This window comes from Podarcis tiliguerta (assembly GCF_965153285.1).
Source record: "Podarcis tiliguerta genome assembly, chromosome: 9".
Lineage (NCBI taxonomy): Eukaryota > Metazoa > Chordata > Lepidosauria > Squamata > Lacertidae > Podarcis > Podarcis tiliguerta.
In genome coordinates, this window is record NC_139542.1 from 60453285 (window position 1) to 60474102 (window position 20818).

Consider the following 20818-nt stretch of genomic DNA (forward strand, 5'->3'; position numbering starts at 1 on the left):
CCCATGCAGTCATCGCTTTATGCAAGTTTCATTTGCAGGATTAATGACAGGGAAAATGATATGAAACTAAGATGGAGTTGCAGACAAGAGACAGCACTGTTCACAGACAGGTTTTCCGTGTGGTTAGATGTAAGACTGAAGAAGGATATTGGGCCAGACATGGAGAACAGAAGGTTTAAGTTTATCGGAGGGATGCCTGGAGAAACATATTAATGAGACACTGGGGAATTGGAGGAGGAAGGTACATCAGTTGGAACTTAAGGCATTTGTCTGTGCTGAAAAATGAGCTAGGATGCTAGCGATACTGGGCTGTGATTTCAACCAAGAAAGAAGTCATCAGTGAGCAATGATTCTCCCCACCTCAAGGTTGACAGTCACAAAAAGCCTCCTGTTTAACATGCTGCCCTTTAAAGTGGTCAATTTACGTGTTCTGAAGTATTATTTGAGATAGGATTTGCCCAGTTTGGTTTTTTTAGTTCCCCCACCCTCTATTCGGAAGTGCAAATCCTCTCACCTTTTTATTAGCCAATGTGGTTCCTTCCAGATCTTGTTGGACTACAGTTCCCTTTAGCTGGCATTGCCCGTGGTCAGAGATGATGGGAGTTATAGTTCATCAACATCTGGAGGGCATCATGTTGGCTTTATTACAGACTGGTTTTGGAAATGTTCCTCAGAGGTTTGCTGCCTCATCTGATGCAGTCTCAAAATCCCTGCACTTGGATGTGTAGAACTAGTTTAGCAGTTATATATATTGTTGTTGGCATCCATCTGTCCCAGGAGACAATGGAAGAGTGTGCCTTGGGGGTAAAGACAAACCATTGGAGAGTTGATCAGGTAGTTGATTACAGTGGTTACCTCGGGTTAAGAACTTAATTCGTTCTGGAGGTCTGTTCTTAACCTGAAGCACCATTTTAGCTAATGGGGCCTCCTGCTGCTGTTTTGCTGCCGCCATGCGATTTCTGTTGTCATGCTGATGCAAAGTTCTTAACTTGAGGTACTATTTCTGGGTTAGCGGAGTTTGTAACCTGAAGCGTCTGTAACCTGAAGCGTCTGTAACCTGAGGTACCACTGTATTTCCTTGACATCTGATGAGAGAGCGTTCCACAAGGCAGGCGCCACTACCGAGAAGGCCCTCGGAGCTGGACCTCAGTGTCCGAGCTGAATGTCCACTCCCAGTCACCAGTGTAGCTGCCGCATTCTGGATTAGTTGTAGTTTCTGGGTCACCTTCAAAGGTAGCCCCACATAGAGTGCATTGCAGTTGTCCAAGTGGGCGATAACTAGAGCATGCACCACTCTGGCGAGACAGTCTGCCAGCAGATAGGGTCTCAGCCTGCATACCAAATGGAGCTGGTAGACAGCTGCCCTGGACACAGAATTGGCCTCCATGGACAGCTGTAAGTCCAAAATGACTCCTAGGCTGTGCTCCTGGTCCTTCAGGGGCACAGTTACCCCATTCAAGACCAGGGAGTCCCTCACATCTGCCCACCCCCTGTTTGTGTTTCATGGAATAGAAACCTGAGGGATAGAAATCCTGTTGCATTACTGGAAGTCTCTTCTGTTTGTGCATGGACATTTCTAGATGCAACCGAAAGCCTTTTAGCTCTCCAAAAATCACCCATTTTACTATTCAGCTTTGGAATCTCTATTTGCAGGAAAACTACGTCAAAGAACTTTCAAGCACACTGGAAGAGAACAGAGACGACGGAAACACTCACGGGGAGAGCCTTCTGAACAAAACACGGTATTGGATTATAACTTTTGGTTAAACATCACACATCCCTCTCTTGATTTAAATGCTTGGAATTAGAGCATGTGTCTCAGAATCAGGATTTTGTGGGTTGGTTTTTTTTTTAATACTGACAAATTGCATTATGTTTGCAAACTGTATACATTATTATAATTATCACCACTATTTCAATGAATTTATTTTTGCCTAGTATGGGAATCGCCAGCATGGTCTGGTTCTCACACACCCCTGTGCTGCTTCTGCTCTCTTATTCTAGAATTCTTTGAAAAAACCCAGTTTTTCCCATTCTTTGTGCTAAAGTGGAGGCCTGATGTTACATAAGAAGCTGACAATGATCAAAAGTGTTCAGCTGCATAGGTGCTCCAACTTGATTTGGCCTATTGCCCCCTTTTCAGAAAAAATAATAATTACTCAGTGCCCCCTGGAAACAGAAAGACGCAGTGACAAATTTGTGTTATTTTATGTAGCTATATTTCCATAGTAAAGAAAGATGTCATTGTAAATAAGACACCTTGAAGCTTGAAGTTATAAAATTATTTATTAAGCTCAACTGTAGTAACATTTGCATTACATACAGAAAATTAAGATAACGAAGGATAACATTAAAAATAATCCCAATGAGAAGGATGAGCCTGGTGCAGAGGCAAGCTGTGATCCACTTCCTGGGCCTGGGTGAAGCCCATTTTCTTACTTTCTTTTGCTTCCACCAGCCCCTTATTTTTATTCAATGCCTCCCAATTGCACCTGAGGATGCTGCCGCTCCCCCCGATCATTGCAGTGCCCCCCCAGAGGGCAGTATCACCCACTTTGAGAAACGCTGCTCTAGGGAATCACTGCCAACCAAGAGAGGCACCTCTGAGCTGGTAAACCTGGTGTGGAAGTGAGGATTAGGGCTATTTCAAATATTTTTATTTTTTTTCTGTTTGCCTCTTTAAGATGTGCCTAGCGAAGCAGGGATAACATGGCCCAAGGCACATATATTTAATAATGGAATGGTCAGAGGAAAATTGTGCCGCGAGAAAGACTGGCTCTCCAGAACTCTGCTAGTTGTATATTTCAGATTAAATTCCTCCCATTGCAAATACTAATATCTTGCACTGTCTTTCCCCCACTTCCCTGTACAAAGTGCCTGTCCTCCCGAGCACACTTACTAGGATGTAATTTCCACCGAATTCTGTGGGGCTTACGTTACAGTAAATATGCTTAGGAGCAGATCTAAGTGTTTACAAGATGAAAACTGGAGAAAAGTAACATTCACTTGGCCTTATTGCTTTCATCATTTTTTTTTGGTTCAAAATAGTAGTAAATAGGGTTTTAAAAACGCATGCTGATAATCCATGATCGCAGTCACAGGTACGACCACCCATAAAATAGGCCCTGTATTTATTATTATTGGCTGATATCCAACTAAACAATTCTGCTAGCCCAAGCACTTTTCACTCTGTAAAGGAACTTCTTCCCCTTGTGTGCCCCCTAAATCTGCTCCAGAGGGTTGGGAGAACCCCCCAGAACATAGCTAGGGGGTTCGCAGAAAGGGAAGAAGGAGAAGAAGTTCCACTGCACAGCCAAAAGTACTTGTGCTAGTGGAACTGTTTAGTGGCATCCCATGTATTCGTAGTGGTTTCTTTCTAGACTGACCTTCATTTGAAAAGCAACAATATATAAAACGATAAAAAAATAAAAACCTTACGTAATCTTAAAACATTAGACATTATATTAGACAGCAGTGAGCAACAATTGGTTGCCAAAGTTCTGAATACAAGACATAGCAGGGATGTAGAATCATAGACCTGAGCAAAAATATGGCTACCCCCACCCTGTCTTCTTCTTCTTCTTTTTTACTGTTATCCCAGTTCCTATTTTTGCCAGAAATCGATTGTAAAACCCTGTAGGTATCTCAGAGTAGCCTGTTTTATAGCTCCAGTTGGGCTTCAAGACTTGTCTACTACTTCCAGTTTGGTCTGGGTGGTGGTGGGTGGCTCCTCCTATAGGACGTGAGTGGCGCTGTGGTCTAAACCAGTGAGCCTCTTGGGCTTGCCAATTGGAAGGTCGGCGGTTCAAATCCCCATGGTGGAGTGAGCTCCTGTTGCTCTGTCCCAGCTCCTGCCAACCTAGCAGTTCAAAAGCATGCCAGTGCAAGTAGATAAATAGGTACCGCTGTGGCAGGAAGGTAAACGGCATTTCCATGAACTCTGGTTTCCATCACAGTGTTCTGTTGCACCAGAAGTGGTTTAGTCATGCTGGCCACATGACTTGGAAAGCTGTCTCTGGACAAACGCTGGCTCCCTTGGCCTGAAAGTGAGACAAGCTCCACAACCCCATTGTCACCTTTGACTGGTCTTAACCCTCCAGAGGTCCTTTACCTTTATCTATTTACCTACAGTAGGAAACCTATTTGCATGGCACTGCCTATATGTTTCAGCTGGAGGCATCATCCATTGTAGTTGTGATGTGGTCTTCCCAGGCTAACCTGCTTCTCGAACCACAATTCCCCAGTTGACACCCCTTGTCAGTTCTGCTTTGCACCCCCTTTGAGTGTGTTTGCCTAGCTGGAATGTTTCTTGGAAATGTGACATTGTTTGCCTGGATAGTGTCATATGTGTGTGTGTTTGCGTGTGTGTGTTTGCATGTGTAGAAACCAGCCCACTGAGAAAAAGTAAAATTTACATTTTTTGCTGTGGTCACTTGTGCCTCTGGCTCTGGAGTTTAGCCCTCAGCCTGAAAAAAGGGTTCTCTTATCTTTCAAAAGCACAGTGGACTTCAGCAGGTCTCTTTACGACATTTATGTGGGATGTTTTGTTGTTTTCATATGCTTGTTGTTCCGAATTAAATTGCAACGCCCTGTGGCAAAAGAGGAGGATTGATTGTCTGAAGTAGCGTTACTTTGTGTGTTTGCTTTCAGTACTCTTAATAATCAGAAACAGAAAACCGCTGAAGATGTGGCGAACAATGAATTAGTAACCCAGGAGGATACGTTTGTACCGCCAAACAGATTTGCTGGGGAATCAGAATACTCTTCAGTGAAAGAATATGCTCAATATACACGGAAAGGAAAATATAAAACATCAAAAAGGCTCAGACGTGGGAAGCTCGACCTCAGTGCTAAGGAGCAGACATATTCTTTCCACCATGATGAATTGGCCAGTAGCCCCAAAGACTCAATATCACCCTATGCTTGCTTTTATGGTCCTTCAGGAAAGAAGGCTAAAGAAGGATGGCTGGATAAGTTGTCTCCTCAGGGGTATGTCATCTTTAACTCTGAGAATGTTTCTTTCTTAATGGGACTGTGTAACATGTAAATAGTAGGTGAATGGTTCTGCTTGCTCTCCTCTATGTCTTCTGAAAAGCCTGAGAGGTTAATGGGCACCAATAGCTTTGTAAGAAATGGTAGACAAACAGCACAATCCTAACCATGTCTCCTCAGAAGTAAATCCAATTGAATTCAATGGGGTATGATCCCAAGTAACTGGGGCTGGGATTGCAGCCTATCAGCAGGCTCCACTTTGTGCTTACTCAGAAATACGCCCCACTGTGGTCAGTGGTGTGCAAAGGATTGCAGCTGATTGTTGTTATTGATATTAATTCTCTCTCTCTTTTTTTGGGGGGGGGCAACATCTTTATTGAAAGTTCAAAAAGTGCATAACTATATATCCACCAAACATGGTGAGATGCAAACAAAAAAGGGAAAAGGGAAACAGAACCTGTGCAGAAGGAAAAACAAAGGGGGGAGGGGGAAAAAACCCCACATTGTATATTTTACAAGGTTGTTATTGTACTTCACCAGATCTTAACCTATTACAGTATTTGTAAGAATGGATTCCAAAAATCATTGAATTTGCCCATGGCATGTCTCCGTTTATATGCAAGTTGTCTGTATGTTGTGAGTTTGTATACGTCTTCAACCCAATTGTAGAAGGGAGATGCATTTTAATTTTTCCAGTTCATCAGTATCAGTCTTTTTGCTGTGGTAAGGGCATGGAGAATCCACTTGTATTGTCCTTTTGTAAGGTTGCATGTGCTGGGTATATAATTCAAGAGGATATTTTGCTCTGTAAAGGTAAGGTTGTTCCGTACAGTTCTGTTGAAGGTTGCAGGAATCTTCTGCCAAATCCTCTTTCAATATAGCACAATGAAAAAACATATGTTTTAGAGAAGCATTATCCTTATTGCATCTCCAGCAGTTAGATACCTTAGATAGCTCTTTTAAAAACAATTCTTGTATCTTTATTTTTAGATCTTCTTATGATTTACGTGGAAATTGTTTCGATTCGGTTGTGTACTTTCTGATGTGTTTTATTTTTTTGCCTTTTTATGTTTGTAATTATGTAAATCTTTTAATGTTGTAAGCCTCCTTGAACATGGTTTTAACGATGGAAAGGCAACATACAAATAAAATGATGATGGTGATGATGATGATGATTCATCTGCACCATTGGTGTTCCACCTCTCCAAATAACTTTTTTTCTTTTTCTTGATTTGCACACAGAAAACATGTGTTTCAGAAGCGCTGGGTAAAATTTGACGGTGAAAGCATTTCTTATTACAATAATGACAAGGTAAGTTTGCACTGGTCAGATAATATGTACTTGGTTAGATCTGTTAGTGTGTACAGTCGTACCTTGGAAGTCAAACAGAATCCATTCTGGAAGTCCGTTCGACTTCCAAAACAGTTGGAAACCAAAGCGCAGCTTCTGATTGGCTGCAGGAAGCTCCTGCAGCCAATCAGAAGCTGCGGAAGCCCCATCAGAAATTCGGCTTCCAAAAGAGTGTTCGAAAACCAGAGCACTCACTTCTGGGTTTCGATTGTTTGGGAGCCGATTTGTTTGGGAGCCAAGTGGCGTTTGAGATCCAAGGTATGACTGTACTTAGTTGCATCTTACTGGTTGTACAAACTTAGGGGAATGTTGCACACCTTCCAATTCTGCTAAATATGAAATACGAAAAGCAGTTGCCATAACACAGCGGTGGGAAAACTTTTTCAGCCCAAGGGATGTACTTCCTAATGGGCGACTTTGCGGCAGCTGTATTCCAGTGGTGTGCGAGCATTGGCCAAAGTGGATGCAGCCAAAGAGATGACTTTCAACTTCAGTAGACTAGGCCATACTCCAGCCACGCAAAGGACAGAGGCTTCTACACACACCTCCCTCTGTCCATGCAGGCAAGAAGCACTATCAGAGTTCAAGGGCATTTTTCAGCCAAAGCACTCAAGCAAGTCAAGGAGCAGAGCTGGGGAAAGTTTGGAGGGCTGACTAGAGAGGTCTGGACTTGAGGGACTTTGCTCTTGGGCTTGAGGTTCCCCACCTCTGCCATAGTGGGTGGAAGCCCCATAAACCTACCTTTTTTGTTCTTTTAAAACATTTATACCCATCCGCTTGAGGAGACTCCAGATGCTAGCTTACAATTGCAAAACCACACACATGGTTATTCATAAAAATACTGTAAAAACAGCACTAAAATACAATCTTACAAGGATGGATTTCAAAATACAAGGATGGATTTCAAAACTGGGAAGGGGAGAGATTGTGGAATCCTCAGTAGCTTACACATACCTGTGCTGGATATTTTCACTGTGACTGTAATGCAGCAGCAGTACCAAATTCAGACAGTAGATGCCTGCAGACACCAGTACATAATTTCTGCAAGGAGAACTGCCAGAAAATTTATAATCAAGCTAGTCCACTATGGTGAAATACACAGCAATGATGCTTCGTGTATGGCAACAAGTTTTACCCTGAGAAAAATAACAAAGTACATGTAGTGTACAATAACCCCCACATACATAGCAGTTGTTGTTATTGCTGGTAGGAAATGCTGAGTTCAAGCTGCTCATGCAACTACTTTCACTGTAAGACAAAACAGCCATTCTGCTACAATTTTTCTACTGCTCTTTGAGCTCATCTCTTCTGCCACACAACATTTTTTTGACCTTTAAAGCACATAATAATAATAATAATTTTTATTTATACCCCACCCTCCCCAGCCAAGGCCGGGCTCAGGGCGGCTAACAATCAATAATAAAAACAAGTTGAATGAATACAACTTAAAAACAAGATTAAAATACAACCTTAAAATATTGAAACATTAAAATATTAAAATGCAGCCTCATCACAGGAGGAGAAAGGAAAAAGAAAGAGGGGGAGGGAATCAAATTGGCTCCAAGCCAAAGGCCAGGTGGAACAACTCTGTCTTACAGGCCCTGCAGAAAGAAATCAGATCCTGCAGGGCCCTAGTCTCATGAGGCAGAGCGTTCCACCAGGCTGGAGCCAGTGTTGAAAAGGCCCTTCAGAAGTTTTCCATGCACATTGTAGCATGAATGAGTAGGGAATGGGGCAAGGTCAACTAGCCCAAACCCCTGGCACCCACACATACAGTGTGAACATCTCCAAGGAGGGAGACTTAGTGTGTGTCCTTCTGTACACAAAGATTCCCTCTCTGCCGACATTTGCGCTGTATGTGACAACATCAGCTGGTGGAACCTGTTGGTGTGGCCTACTCATGTGTAGGTACAGCACATGAGCAGCACCCTGAAGGGGGCTAGGCTGATTGTGATTGGAGACTCTCCTTTTTGCAGGCCATATCAAAATTACACTTTGCCATTGGTGCATATAGTTCAAATAGGGCTTTTCAAGTGAGACTAACTTGTACCTTCATAGACTCTTTTTATTGCATTTGATACAGGAAGTGTACTCTAAGGGAATAATCCTCCTCTCTGCTATGTCTACAGTCAGAGCCCATGGGGACAACAAACTTGAAGTTGTTACAGCGCACAGGGTATTTGTCTTCAGGGCTGAAAAGGAAGGTAAGATGGATGTATTTAAGGGCCATAGCTGGTTCATTTTGTTTTTCTGTTTGGTTCTAAGTGTTCCATGTGCTGGATTGCATATTTTGTGAATGACATTTCTTAAGAAGCTAAGGAGGCTTTTGTTCCAGTTCAGGGATTACAACTTTATCTGAAGTCCAGAACAAAATGGGAGCAGTTGATTGGTAATTTTCTGTATAGGTCTAACATTTATTCCTCTAATGAACTCAAGAGGTTCTGGTCATATTGAGTTTTGTATCTTTCAGGAAAAGACACATGCAATTTGTCACCAAGCCCTTGAGTAGCTTGTCTTATGAGTCCCAACAGATAATGTCTGGATCTACTATACAGCTACTGTACAGTTGACCTCTGTCGTTGAGGGATTTTCCCATAGCCCAACAGTTATTTTAAGACATCTTTATAAATTTGACAGTCGTCAGCATTCTAACTTGGGTTGGATAAAGACCACAGGAACATTGATGAACTCAGATGGTCCCTTAGTAAGTGCTGTACTGCACTGGTTCACATAATATTGCAATAACTAGGCGCTACCTGAAACATGTGGCTGTAACTGAAAACAGCACCTTTACATCTCCTCCTCATCTCCATTGATAACATGTTACAAAGCAAGGGGGGGAAATGAAGATGATAAAAGTAGTGTTAGGGCTTGTTGTTGGACATCTGCTAAGGCCCAGGCCTCAGCAAGAGGCCCATTGCCAAGTCCCAGAGCCCCCCAAACTCTTTTGGTAGTACACCTTCCTGTCTGTTCACTGTCCTTTTCTGTGAGAGGTCAAAGTTGGCAGTAGCCAAGAGGTCAAATGGGTCCTCTGAATCAGGAGCACTTTCAGGACCTTGGACAGTTCACACGGTTCTGCTGAAGCAGCTATCCAAGCTGTGGTCTCTGCAAGAGCTTAGATCAGTGGTACCTTGGTTCTCAAACTTAATCCATTCCGGAAGTCCGTTCCAAAGCCAAGGCGTGCTTTCCAATAGAAAGTAATGCAAAACAGATGAACCCGTTCCAGGCTTTTAAAAACAACCCCTAAAACAGCAATTTAACATGAATTTTACTATCTAATGAGAGCACTGATCCATAGAATGAAAGCAATAATCAGTGTACTGTACTATAAAATTTATAATACAGTATTGTAAATGATAAAAAATAATAATTCTTACCTGCACTGATGATAGTCATTGTTTGGATGGTGGGCTTTTATCCATTTCCACAGTCACATAATCAATCAATCAGTAGCTGAACTGGGTTCCACACAGTCACAAAAACAAATTAACTGAAAAAGCCCCCGAAACAAAAATGCAAAATAAATATCAAAAAGAAAAGCACCAAATACAGTAGTACCTTGGTTCTCGAACTTAATCCATTCTGGAAATCCGTTTAACTTCTGAAATGTTTGAAAACCAAGGGGCGGCTTCTGATTGGTGCAGGCGCCCCGGAAACAATAGCCAGCAGCTGCATTGGACGTCCTGCTTCTGAAAAACGTTCGAAAACAGGAACACTTACTTCTGGGTTTTCTGGGTTTGGGAACCAAGGTGTTTGAGAACCAAGGCATTTGAGAACCAAGGTGTTTGAGAACCAAGGCATTTGAGAACCAAGGTGTTTGAGAACCAAGGCGTTTGAGAACCAAGGTACCACTGTATATGTTCACTGGATCTATAGAGAAACAAGCCTTATCTCTCCATAGGAGCTGGTTGGCTGGTAAAGGGTCCTTGCCTTAATTTATAATCATTGGGAAGAAGAGAGTCTGGATAGTGCAAATAATCATCTCTGGTCATGTAAAGTCTGAATAATACTTTTTGGCTGCAATATAAGAATGAGGAACAAGGGAAAATATACATGAGAGGACTAACAATGTGCAAAACTCTAGTGTAAAATGATAGAAAAGTAAAGTAGCATTTTCAGGACTTTTTATGAAATGGTTTTAGTTTCTTGGGACCTTTTTTAGCACATATTAACACCCCTGAAAAGCTGAGCTTTCTGCCATCTGGTGTGAGTCAACGTTCAGTACAGAACTGACAAAGAGCAATATGAAGTTGATGGCTCGGGTGTGAAGATTGAAGAAAATCTGGTTTAGGTTTTCTTGTGACTTACACACATATAGATAGATAAATACAGATAATACGTTGTCATTTTTTGGCAGTGTTTCCAGCCACTTTTTTTTAGATACCGAAAGCAGGGCTTAAGCTCAGCAGAGGAGCACTGAGCAATTTCTTCTGTGTTCATATATTAACCTTTTGCGTGTGTGACGCAGAATCAATATGGAAGATGATTGTACAGGTTGAATTATTTATGGAGTGTGTGTGTGCAAAATCCGATGGCCATAGAGTACTAAGAGGGGAACAAGAGTTGAAACATTTCAGCTAGTTACCTCTTGAACATTCTACTGGCAAAAGGTGAATCACACAGGAAGATGGAGGAGCCATTAACCTAAGCACTACTTGGATGTGATTAATGGAAATCACATGTAAGGTCAGCGTACCAGAGTACCTTTTGGGTCCAGAGAACTGAGGAGGCTGGGTGTGACTGATTGGGGCTTTGCTATGTTTATAGCACTCAGGGACGCGGGTGGCGCTGTGGGTTAAACCACAGAGCCTAGGACTTGCCGATCAGAAGGTTGGCGGTTTGAATCCCCGTGATGGAGTGAGCTCCCGTTGCTCGGTCCCAGCTCCTGCCAACCTAGCAGTTCGAAAGCACATCAAAGTGCAAGTAGATAAATACCCACTCCGTTCCGGCGGGAAGGTAAACGGCGTTTCCATGTGCTGCTCTGGTTCACCAGAAGCAGCTTAGTCATGCTGGCCACATGACCTGGAAGCTGTCTGCGGACAAACGCCAGCTCCCTCGGCCTATAGAGCGAGATGAGCGCACAACCCCAGAGTTGGTCACGACTGGACCTAACGGTTAGGGGTCCCTTTACCTTTATGTTTATAGCAATGCACAAAGGCCCTATGAATCATAGAATCTTAGAGTTGGAAGGGACCCCAGGGATCATATAGCCCAAGTCCCTCCAACGCAGGAATCTCAGCTAAAGCATTCATGACAGATGACCATCCAACCTCTTCTTAAAAACCTCCAAGGAAGGAGAGCCCACCATTTCTTGTGGGAGTCTGTTCCGCTGCTGGACAGCTCTTACTGTCAGAAAGTTTTTCTGAATGTTTAGTTGGAATCCCCTTTCTTGCAACTTGAAGCCATTGGTTCTAGTCCTACCCTCCAGGAGGAGAAAACAAGCATGCTCCCTTCTCGATGAGAATTGCCGCTGTAGTGGTTTGCCTGGCTGACCAGGCAATGAGGAAGGGACTGTTCCCCCCCCCAACCTTTTCTTTGAAGAAGTCTTCTCCAAGAGGTTTCCAGTCTACTGATACCTGGCAGTGCCACTGTGGGAGAAGGCAATCTTACAACCCAACATTACTGAATGCCTCCCTTTTGAGTTTGCCTGGTCCTTGGCTGAGGACTTCCATCCTCAAGTATAAACTTAGCTTTTCCAGAAGGCGTTTCTTCTCGTTGATTGGATGCATGCAGAATTTTCCCTTTCCCCATTAAGTTAGCTATAGAATTGGAGTGTTGCCTGTCTTCCTCATTAAGATGTGTTGTGTGCTATGGCCTTTTTGCAATGATACTTGCAGTTAGTGTTTGCTGTTCTAATATGCTGGCACTCATATCACTTTTGTCAAAAAGTGGCCACAGTGGAATTGTTTGTTTGTTTGTTAAAGGTGGACATAATTTCATTAGTGTTACAGCCATTTAAGCCAAAAGATTTATAGTTAAATATGCCATTAAAACCAAAGAAGCACAATTGGTTAATGTTTATTATTGTATCCACAAATATGTTAAAGCTTCTTCTTCTTCTTCTTCTTCTTCTTCTTCTTCTTCTTCTCCTTCTCCTTCTCCTTCCTCTTCTTCATTTAATTTCTACACTGCTTTATACTTAAGAAAAGATATCAAAGTGGTTTACAACCTACATGAAAACATCAAACTAAGCTATCTAGAATAAAACAGCAGTGAAGAAAGTCAAATATAAAGTATACATTCAAAGCAGCATAATTAATGGGAAAGTAACCTTTAGCTAAAGTATTATACTGAAGATTTCAACGTAAAACATTAAAAAGAGGGCGGTCGGCCACAGAATGCACATTTAACTCAGCAAAGTTAATTTTTTGTCTTAAACCTTTCAGAAGAAAACATTACTAAGTGAAGTCTAATAAAGAGTGTACCTGTAAAACAGCATCATTAGCAAGATATTAAAATATTGTCATAAGCTGCTGTTGCTGTCAATCCTGCCAATGGTGGCTGTGGAAGCTCAGGACTGATGACCTGAGTCTGCACTAAGAGACAGCCAAGATGGATCTCTGGCCTCTTCAGCAGCCTCAGCTTTTGTAGCTGGAGTCAATGCAGACCTTATTGCCCTATCCTTCTTTGCTGTAACCAGATGATCTATGAAAATTGCAACTGCGAAAGTGCTCTATTGATATGGACAATAGAAACATGGAGAAAGGGGACTCAGAAGCACATATCTCCTGTGATTAGGAGAAAAACACACACACAGTATGGCTCTATTCATGGAAGACAAAGTCCTTATTCATAAATCTTCCCTTCTGACATTGTGTTGGTCACACAAGTAGACCACTACTATGAAAAGATATTTCAGTAGAGGAGATACTTCCTCATCTAAGTGGCATTTATTGCAACATACCAGTATATTATGGAATGAATTGTGTCTCACATGCCTAGTTCAAAGGACACAATACATCTGCAGGATTACTTATGTTTCAAGTTCATTTTTCCACCTTATTTCCAGATTAATGTCCTGCCTTTCAACATTGTGTCCCCAAAGCTTATGTCAGTGTTGTGAAACAAAGTCATAAGCAAAACATTTTAAAAATTCAGCATTAAAATTGTGTTGAATAGTTGCTTGCAATGAGTAGTTTTTGAGCCATTTTCTTCCCTTTTATTTTTTTAGATGAAAGAAATGACTGGATTGCTACAATACTCAGAGCTATGCAGTCGCAACCTGAAATCTCTCGAGTGAGAACCGCTGTTCCTCCTGAGAAAAGCGGGTATCTGGAACTGAAAGGATACAAAGCCAAAATCTTCACCTTGCTGCAAGGAAACAATGTGTGGATCTGCAAAAATGATCAGGTAAAATGTCTGGCTTTTCTTTTTCCCCAACCTGAATCGTAATCAGTAATCGTATTAGTGCTCTAGATGAAAATGCTGTATAGTATTTCTCAAACTTTACAGGTATGAAGCATATGCAGAATGACAGTGGCATTGTGCTTCTTATGAGAAAACATGGTTTGGGGGTGAACAGGCCCTGCATTAAATCTCACCTGCAGCCATGGATTTTCATCTGATTTTGTTGTTGTTGTTTAGTCGTTTAGTCGTGTCCTACTCTTCGTGACACCATGGACCAGAGCACGCCAGGCGTCTCCCACGGCTAGCGGATAGCTTCCTGAAGCCTGGATTCACCCCATAGGACGCACACACATTTCCCCTTCATTTTTGGACCTTCTGGAGGGGAAAAACCCCATACAGAGAGGTTAGGGAAGATCACAGCCCAAGACCCTGGAGAATCCCTCCCGGTCATCATAGACACTATTGGTCTGACATGGTATAATGTAACCTTCACAGTCCTAAAGTAATGGCATACAGCTGCTAGGTGGGCTACATTCAGTAAGGGCGTTTTTAACACTGCTTTCTTCCCACCGATAGCATTATGAGTGAGGCCTTTATTTTATTTATTTATTGCAGTGGTACCTCGGGTTACAAACACCTTGGGTTACAAACACTTCGGGTTACAGACTCCGCTAACTCGGAAGTAGTACCTCGGGTTAAGAATTTACCTCAGGATGAGAACAGAAATCGTGCGGCAGCAGTGGGAGGCCCCATTAGCTGAAGGAGTACCTCAGGTTAAGAACGGTTTCAGGTTAAGAACTGACCTCCGGAACGAATTAAATTCATAACCAGAGGTACCACTGTACTTAAATCAATGTCCCGCTGTTCCCCTCCACAAAGGTGTACCTTGAAATGGCTTATTTTTAAAACAGGCATTAAAAGACAGATTATCAGACTAAAAACAGCGGCATAGAAAAAAGGCCACAAAGAGCAACACTCCCAGTGCTCTCAGTTACTATGCTAAGCAGCAACTGAATCCAAAGCTTGATTTAAGAAGGAAAATGTTCAATATTTTCTGCTGTAACACACGTAAAGAGGAATTTAACCTGTTGTGACAAGGAGTTCCTCATTAAGGGGCGTTGCAACAGAGAAAGCCCTCTCATGCGCTGCCATCAACCTTGCCTCAGAACTCAGTCACCCACAAAAGAGCAGATTCACATAAGAGTTGGTAACTTAGTAAGGTAAGCATCATCCTAGCCTGTTCTCTGATTTTTTTTGCTTTCCCTACATCACTAAATATTGGCCAAATGCTTCCTTGGCCAAATTCTGAGGCAGGGATGGGGATGGTGACCTCTCTTTGATGCTGGGCTGCAACTTCCATTATTCCTGACCATTGCCCCTGTTGGAGAGGGAGAATGGAGTTCATCAACATCTCATCAGTTTGGAAATAGAAACATTTCTCCTCCTCCTCTTCCTCCTCCTTCTTCGTCTCTAAACTCCCATCAGCCCCAGCTAGCATGGCCCATAGCCAGGGATGATTGGAGTTGTATCCATACAACATAGAACCAAAGATTCCCATCCCTGGAATATATCTTAGATGCCATTAGAGGTATCCAGCATTTTTATTTATTTTTTCTCCTAGAAAGAGGTAGTATATTCTGTTGATTGATACTTGGGCAAGTATACGGAGTGTTGTGAGAGTGCTGAAATCCTCATCTATCCGGGAACTGTTCCCATGGTGTCTCCCATAGGTTTATTTTAATGGTAGCGTTAAGACATCTGTCTAGACTAATAACAGTGTTTGAAAGCAGAAGAGGTCAAGTTGATATACTGATGGCTTTTAAATTTGATAGGTAAAAGTCCAAAAGTATATTGCAGCATTTTTCCAAAAAAAAGTATGAAGCTAAACATAATCTCATGTCTATTCCGAAGTTTATTGATAGTGCAACTTCATGTCTGAGGTTAATTTCAAACTTCAAAGTTTTTGATAGGGTAAAATCTTCCGACACAGAGAGATTTCTAATCTGAACACAGTCTGTTAAGTACCTTATGAATTTATTAGTCGCTTTTCAGAGCTAAAAATGGAACTGACACAAAAACAACAGGCCATATTAAATAAGAAAAGAAAGTAAAATGCTCTATTAAAATGATATACGTACATTAAAATAATTTTTATATTGCAATATAGCTAAACCGGCATGCTTAGTGAAGTTCTTATCTGTGTGAGCAGGCCAGATATAGGATTTGAAACATAGGTTTTCATAAACATAAATGATAAAGCAAATGGACCACATGACTGTAACCCCTCCGTGTTTAGCATAGAAGGAAGCAAGGTTATTTCATATCAAGCTCTGAAGGTAAATGAGTTGAGGCAAGTAAAATCACATGAATGTATTGAAAATGCTTATGTAACTTAAATATATATCAAACGGCATTAAAGAGGTTTTGATTTTAGCCACATTCAGTCTATAAGAGATAAATGAAAATTATCTCACTGATGCCATAGCAAGGAAAGAGAATCTAAAAATCACAGAGCAATTTACCCTTTATTCTGTGTTGTCCAGAGGAAGCACCATTATTTTGGATCCTCTTCCCAATCAGGGGCAAATAAAAGCCACTTTTACCTCCTCATGCTATATTACGTGAACAAAGGTATACAATCTGTGTTCAAGGCTATTCACATGTACAACAAAACACTGAACCCTCAAGCTTCCCCCCTGCCTTTTTCTTCTCCTCGTAAGCTAAGGTCAGAAACTTCTAATCTTCATTTGCAGCCAAACCTACTGTATTTTTCGCCCTATAGGACACACTTTTCCCCCTCCAAAAATGAAGGGGAAATGTGTGTGCGTCCTATGGGGTGAATGCAGGCTTTCGCTGAAGCCTGGAGAGCGAGGGGGGTCGGTGCGCACCGACCCCTCTCGCTCTCCAGGCTTCAGGAAGCTATCCGCTAGCCGTGGGAGACGCAGCTCTCCCACGGCTAGCGGAGAGCTTGCTGGCACCCAGAAGCTTGGGGCATGCTGAGCTCAGCATACTTCAAGCTTCGGGCTTCGCGCAGCCCTCCGCTAGCCGTGGGAGAGCCGCGCGACTCTCCCATGGTTAGCGGAGACCTTGCTGGCACCCAGAAGCTTGGGGCGCATTGAGCTCAGCACGCCCAAGCTTCGGGCTTCGCGCAGTGCTCCGCTAGCTAGCTGTGGGAGAGCCGCGCAAAGTCGCGCAACTCTCCCATGGCTAGCGGAGACCTTGCCGGCACCCAGAAGCTTGGGGCGCGCTGAGCTCAGCACTGTTCTGGGGGCTGGGGTCAGGGGAAGCTCGGGCTTCCCCCGCCCCAGCCCCGCACCTGGGGAAAAAATAATTTCCCCCCTTTATTTCCCCCCCAAAAAACTAGGTGTGTCCTATGGGCCGGTGCATCCTATGGGACGAAAAATACGGTAATTGTTTTGTCCAAAACAGGCAGTCTATGGTTTGTGTAACTTTATAGCAGCAGTAATGCAATCCGTGGTTTATGATTTGCCCTTCTGGTTTGTGAGCATACAGTGGGTTTGTGGGAATCATCCTTTGTTGAGTTTGAACAAAGCGAACAGCTATGGCTTGCTACATACTGAGATCAAAAGTTTCTATTCCTGGCATGGGAAGGTAAGAAATAAAGGAGGGAGCATCATGCTTGCTTTCTGCCTGGCAAAGAACCTCCCCCCACTCTTTTTCTTCCGAATCTTATACAGCATATAAGACGAATGTCTCACAACAAATGTAATAGATCTGTAGAAAACACAACCTGAAAAAGAGACAATGCATGTAATTTTGTAAACTAAAAATATTTAATAAAATAATAATAATAATAATAATAATAATAATAATAATAATAATAATAATGAACCTCTGAAATTTGCTTGCAAAAACGGGGATAACCCATCGCTCTTTTTCTCTGAATCTTATGTACAGTGGTGCCTCGCAAGACGAAATTAATTCGTTCTGCGAGTTTTTTCGTCTTGTGAATTTTTCGTCTTGTGAAGCACGGAAATGCATTGACGGTTTCCCATAGGAATGCATTGACGGTTTTAAGAAAAAGGCGCAAGATGTTTTCGTCTTGCGAAGCAAGCCCATAGGGAAATTCGTCTTGCGAAGCAACTCAAAAAACAAAAAACTCTTTCATCTTGCGAGTTTTTCGTCTTGCGAGGCATTCATCTTGCGAGGTACCACTGTATAACAAAACTGCAACACCCATAGGGATTTATGCAATCTCTATCTTGTGACTGAATCTAGATTTGTAACCTTATGGCTATCAATCAGACCAATTTATTTTTCTTTTGATGCCTCCCCTTTCCTCACTGCTTTGCAAAACATCAAGCCTGACAGAGATTTTTTGGAGAACTCAGTTTCTTTTCAAAATCTTGTGCCCTTTTAGTTGGTCCTAATGAAGGTGTTGCCTAACTGTTGATTTTGGGATTCAGATGTGAGTACACTCCTCTGGAGTTAAGCCGTATATAACATTCATGACAAACCAATATTTAGCTTTGTGGATGGGGACTAGTCTTTTTCTTCAGTAGTAAACATGACAATAGTGGGGGAATTTTGGTGCACACCCTATTCTGGTAGTACTGCCCTAAATGAAAATTTTCCATCAAACCGAAGAAGCAAATGCCAAATGGAAGCACATAGGCTAAAATGACAAGATAACTTGGAGTCCCCTTAGACCAAATTTTCACTGCCAGCATGACCTAACTGACTTTCCTCTGAGTGGAGGCAGTTTGCAGAGGGCACTGTCCTAGCTTTAAGGTCCCTTCCAAGTCTCTTCAAAAGCATGGCCTGGATATATATAGCCATTAGTTCCCACAGCAAGGAAGCCCCACAAGGCCTGGAGTGCTTGTCACAGCTGACTAGGTGAGGGTGTTGCTTACTTTGCAAGAGGACACTTGCCTCCCCTGGGAAGTCACTTTGACCAATTATTTCCGGCAGAACAAACTGACCCATATATTCTCAATGTGTTAGGAACACATAATATCCTGTGTGTGCGTTTTCCCACTCTTAGCTGTTCTGATGATACCTGCACTTAAAAACTGGCAACATCAGAAATCTTCTTCTTTGGCGATCACTCGTAGCTGAGTAAGATTGTCTTCCATGAACACAATCTTAACAGTGAGTCTGTAAGTGACTGTGAAGGCCAATTCTGGATCTACACGTCCTTCCACAGTGGGGACATAGGTTTCTGGGCAGGAGTTGATCATGGTGAGGGTTTCTCTCTTTCGTCTTGAGTTCAAGCGTCTTCAAAGTCCATGATACCTTTGGTAAAGGCTATTCTCCAATTGGAGAACTCCCAGTTGTCAGTGTTTATACTACATTTTTAAAGATTTGCCTTGAGAAAGTCTTTAAACCTCTATTGTTGACCACCAGCATTACACTTTCCATTTTTAAGTTCAGAATAGAGTAGTTGCTTTGGAAGATGATAATCTGAACAACATGACCAATCCAACTATGTTGATGTTGAAAATCATCACTTCAACACTGGTGATCTTTGCTTCTTCCAGTATACTGACATTTGTTCGCTGGACTTCCCAAGTGATTTGTAATTTTTTTTGGAGACACCATTGATGGAATCTTTCAAGGAGTTGGAGATGGCATTTAAAAGTGGTCCATGTTTCACAAGCATACAGTAAGGTTGGTAGCACAATAGCTTTGTAACCAAGCATTTTGGTTTCCCTGCGAATGTCCCAGTCCTTAGACACTCTGCACTTCAATTGGGAGAAAGCTGCACTTGCAGAGCTCAGGCGATGCTGGATTTCAGCATCCATGTCAGCCCTTGTGGAAAGATAACTGCCCAGGTAGGAAAAGTGATTGACACTTTCCAATGTTACACCATTGAGTTGGATATGTGGCATTGCAGAGGGGTTGTTTTGTGCTTGTTGGTGCAGCACTTTGGTTTTTTGGATGTTGAGCGATAGGCCAAGCTTTTTGTAAGCTTCTGCGAAGATATTTAGGATGGTTTGAAGGGCGGCCTCTGAGTGCGCACACACTCCAGCATACTGAAACTCTATGATGGAAGTTATGGTAATCTAACTCTTTGCTTTCAGCCTGCTCAGATTGAAGAGCTTTCCATCTGTTCAGTATATGATTTCTACTCCAGTGGGGAGTTTCTCTTCGACAAAGTGTAGGATCATGGCGATGAAAATAATAGATAGCGTTGGGGCAATAACACAACTCTGTTTAACACCTGATTCCACTGTGAATGGTTCATATTGAGATCCATTGTTATCCACGATTGTTGCTGTAATATGGAGGAGCCAAAGGATGTTCAAAGATTTATCTGGGCAGCCAATTTGCAGAAGGACAGTCCACAGGGCATTACAGGGCATATACAGGGATTGGTTTTGCTCTCGGCATTTTTCCTGAAGCTGTTGAGTGGTGAAAATCATGTCCACTGTGCCCCTAGAAGGTCGAAAACCATTGTGGGATTCAGGAAGGGTAGCCTCAGATATTGTTAGGAGGTGGTTTGCTAAGATCCTTGTAAGAATTTTTCTGGCTGCAGCTAATAAAGAGATGTCTTGATAGTTTACAGTCACCTTAAAAAAATAAGAAAAAAGAGATTGATAATTTTGGCATCCCTAAAGTCTACTGGGATCTCCTCTCTCTCCCGGATTTTTTCCGATGAGCTTGTGAAGTTGTTGTGTAAGTTCAATTCCGCTCACTTTGAAGACTTTGGCAGGTATCCCATCAGGTCCGCTGGCTTTGTTGTTTTTCATTTGGTTAAAAGCTGTACACAGCTCTTCCAGATTTGGAGATAATCAGTTCTAGGTTAATTACTAATTAGCATAAGGGTTTAAAATATAAGCTTTAATTTTTTAAAAAGGTTTTGTGCTTGAAAAATCATATTAGGCATGTTATTAATGGGGTCAGTGAACAGGCACCAAGAGATTTGGAGCACTTGTTCATTTGCATGCTGACACCTAGCTCTGTTTCTCAGTTATGTTTGAATTGGGTGTGGTCTTGGATGAGTTCCTGGATTCAGTGGTGACTTGGACAAGGGTCAGTAATGTGAAACCTAATTCTGACAAGAAGGAGGTCTTGTGGACGGGTGATTCCTGGGCCTGGGAGTTAGGCAGACTGTCTTTTCTGGATGAGGCTGCACTCCTTCCAAAGGATGAAGTATGTACTCCG

The 20818-nt window shown here is 42.3% G+C and overlaps 1 protein-coding gene across 3 annotated transcripts in view; it reads left to right on the forward strand.

The window, feature by feature from the left end:
- ARAP2 (ArfGAP with RhoGAP domain, ankyrin repeat and PH domain 2) overlaps positions 1 to 20818 on the forward strand; it is a 123161-nt gene that overhangs the window by 25591 nt on the left and 76752 nt on the right. For all 3 annotated transcript variants that reach the window (XM_083457959.1, XM_083457961.1, XM_083457960.1), the window contains 5 exons: positions 1654 to 1742; positions 4651 to 4989; positions 6235 to 6304; positions 8427 to 8547; positions 13515 to 13693. In XM_083457959.1, the coding sequence (XP_083314085.1) occupies positions 1654 to 1742; positions 4651 to 4989; positions 6235 to 6304; positions 8427 to 8547; positions 13515 to 13693 (798 nt within the window). The remainder of the gene's footprint in view (positions 1 to 1653; positions 1743 to 4650; positions 4990 to 6234; positions 6305 to 8426; positions 8548 to 13514; positions 13694 to 20818) is intronic.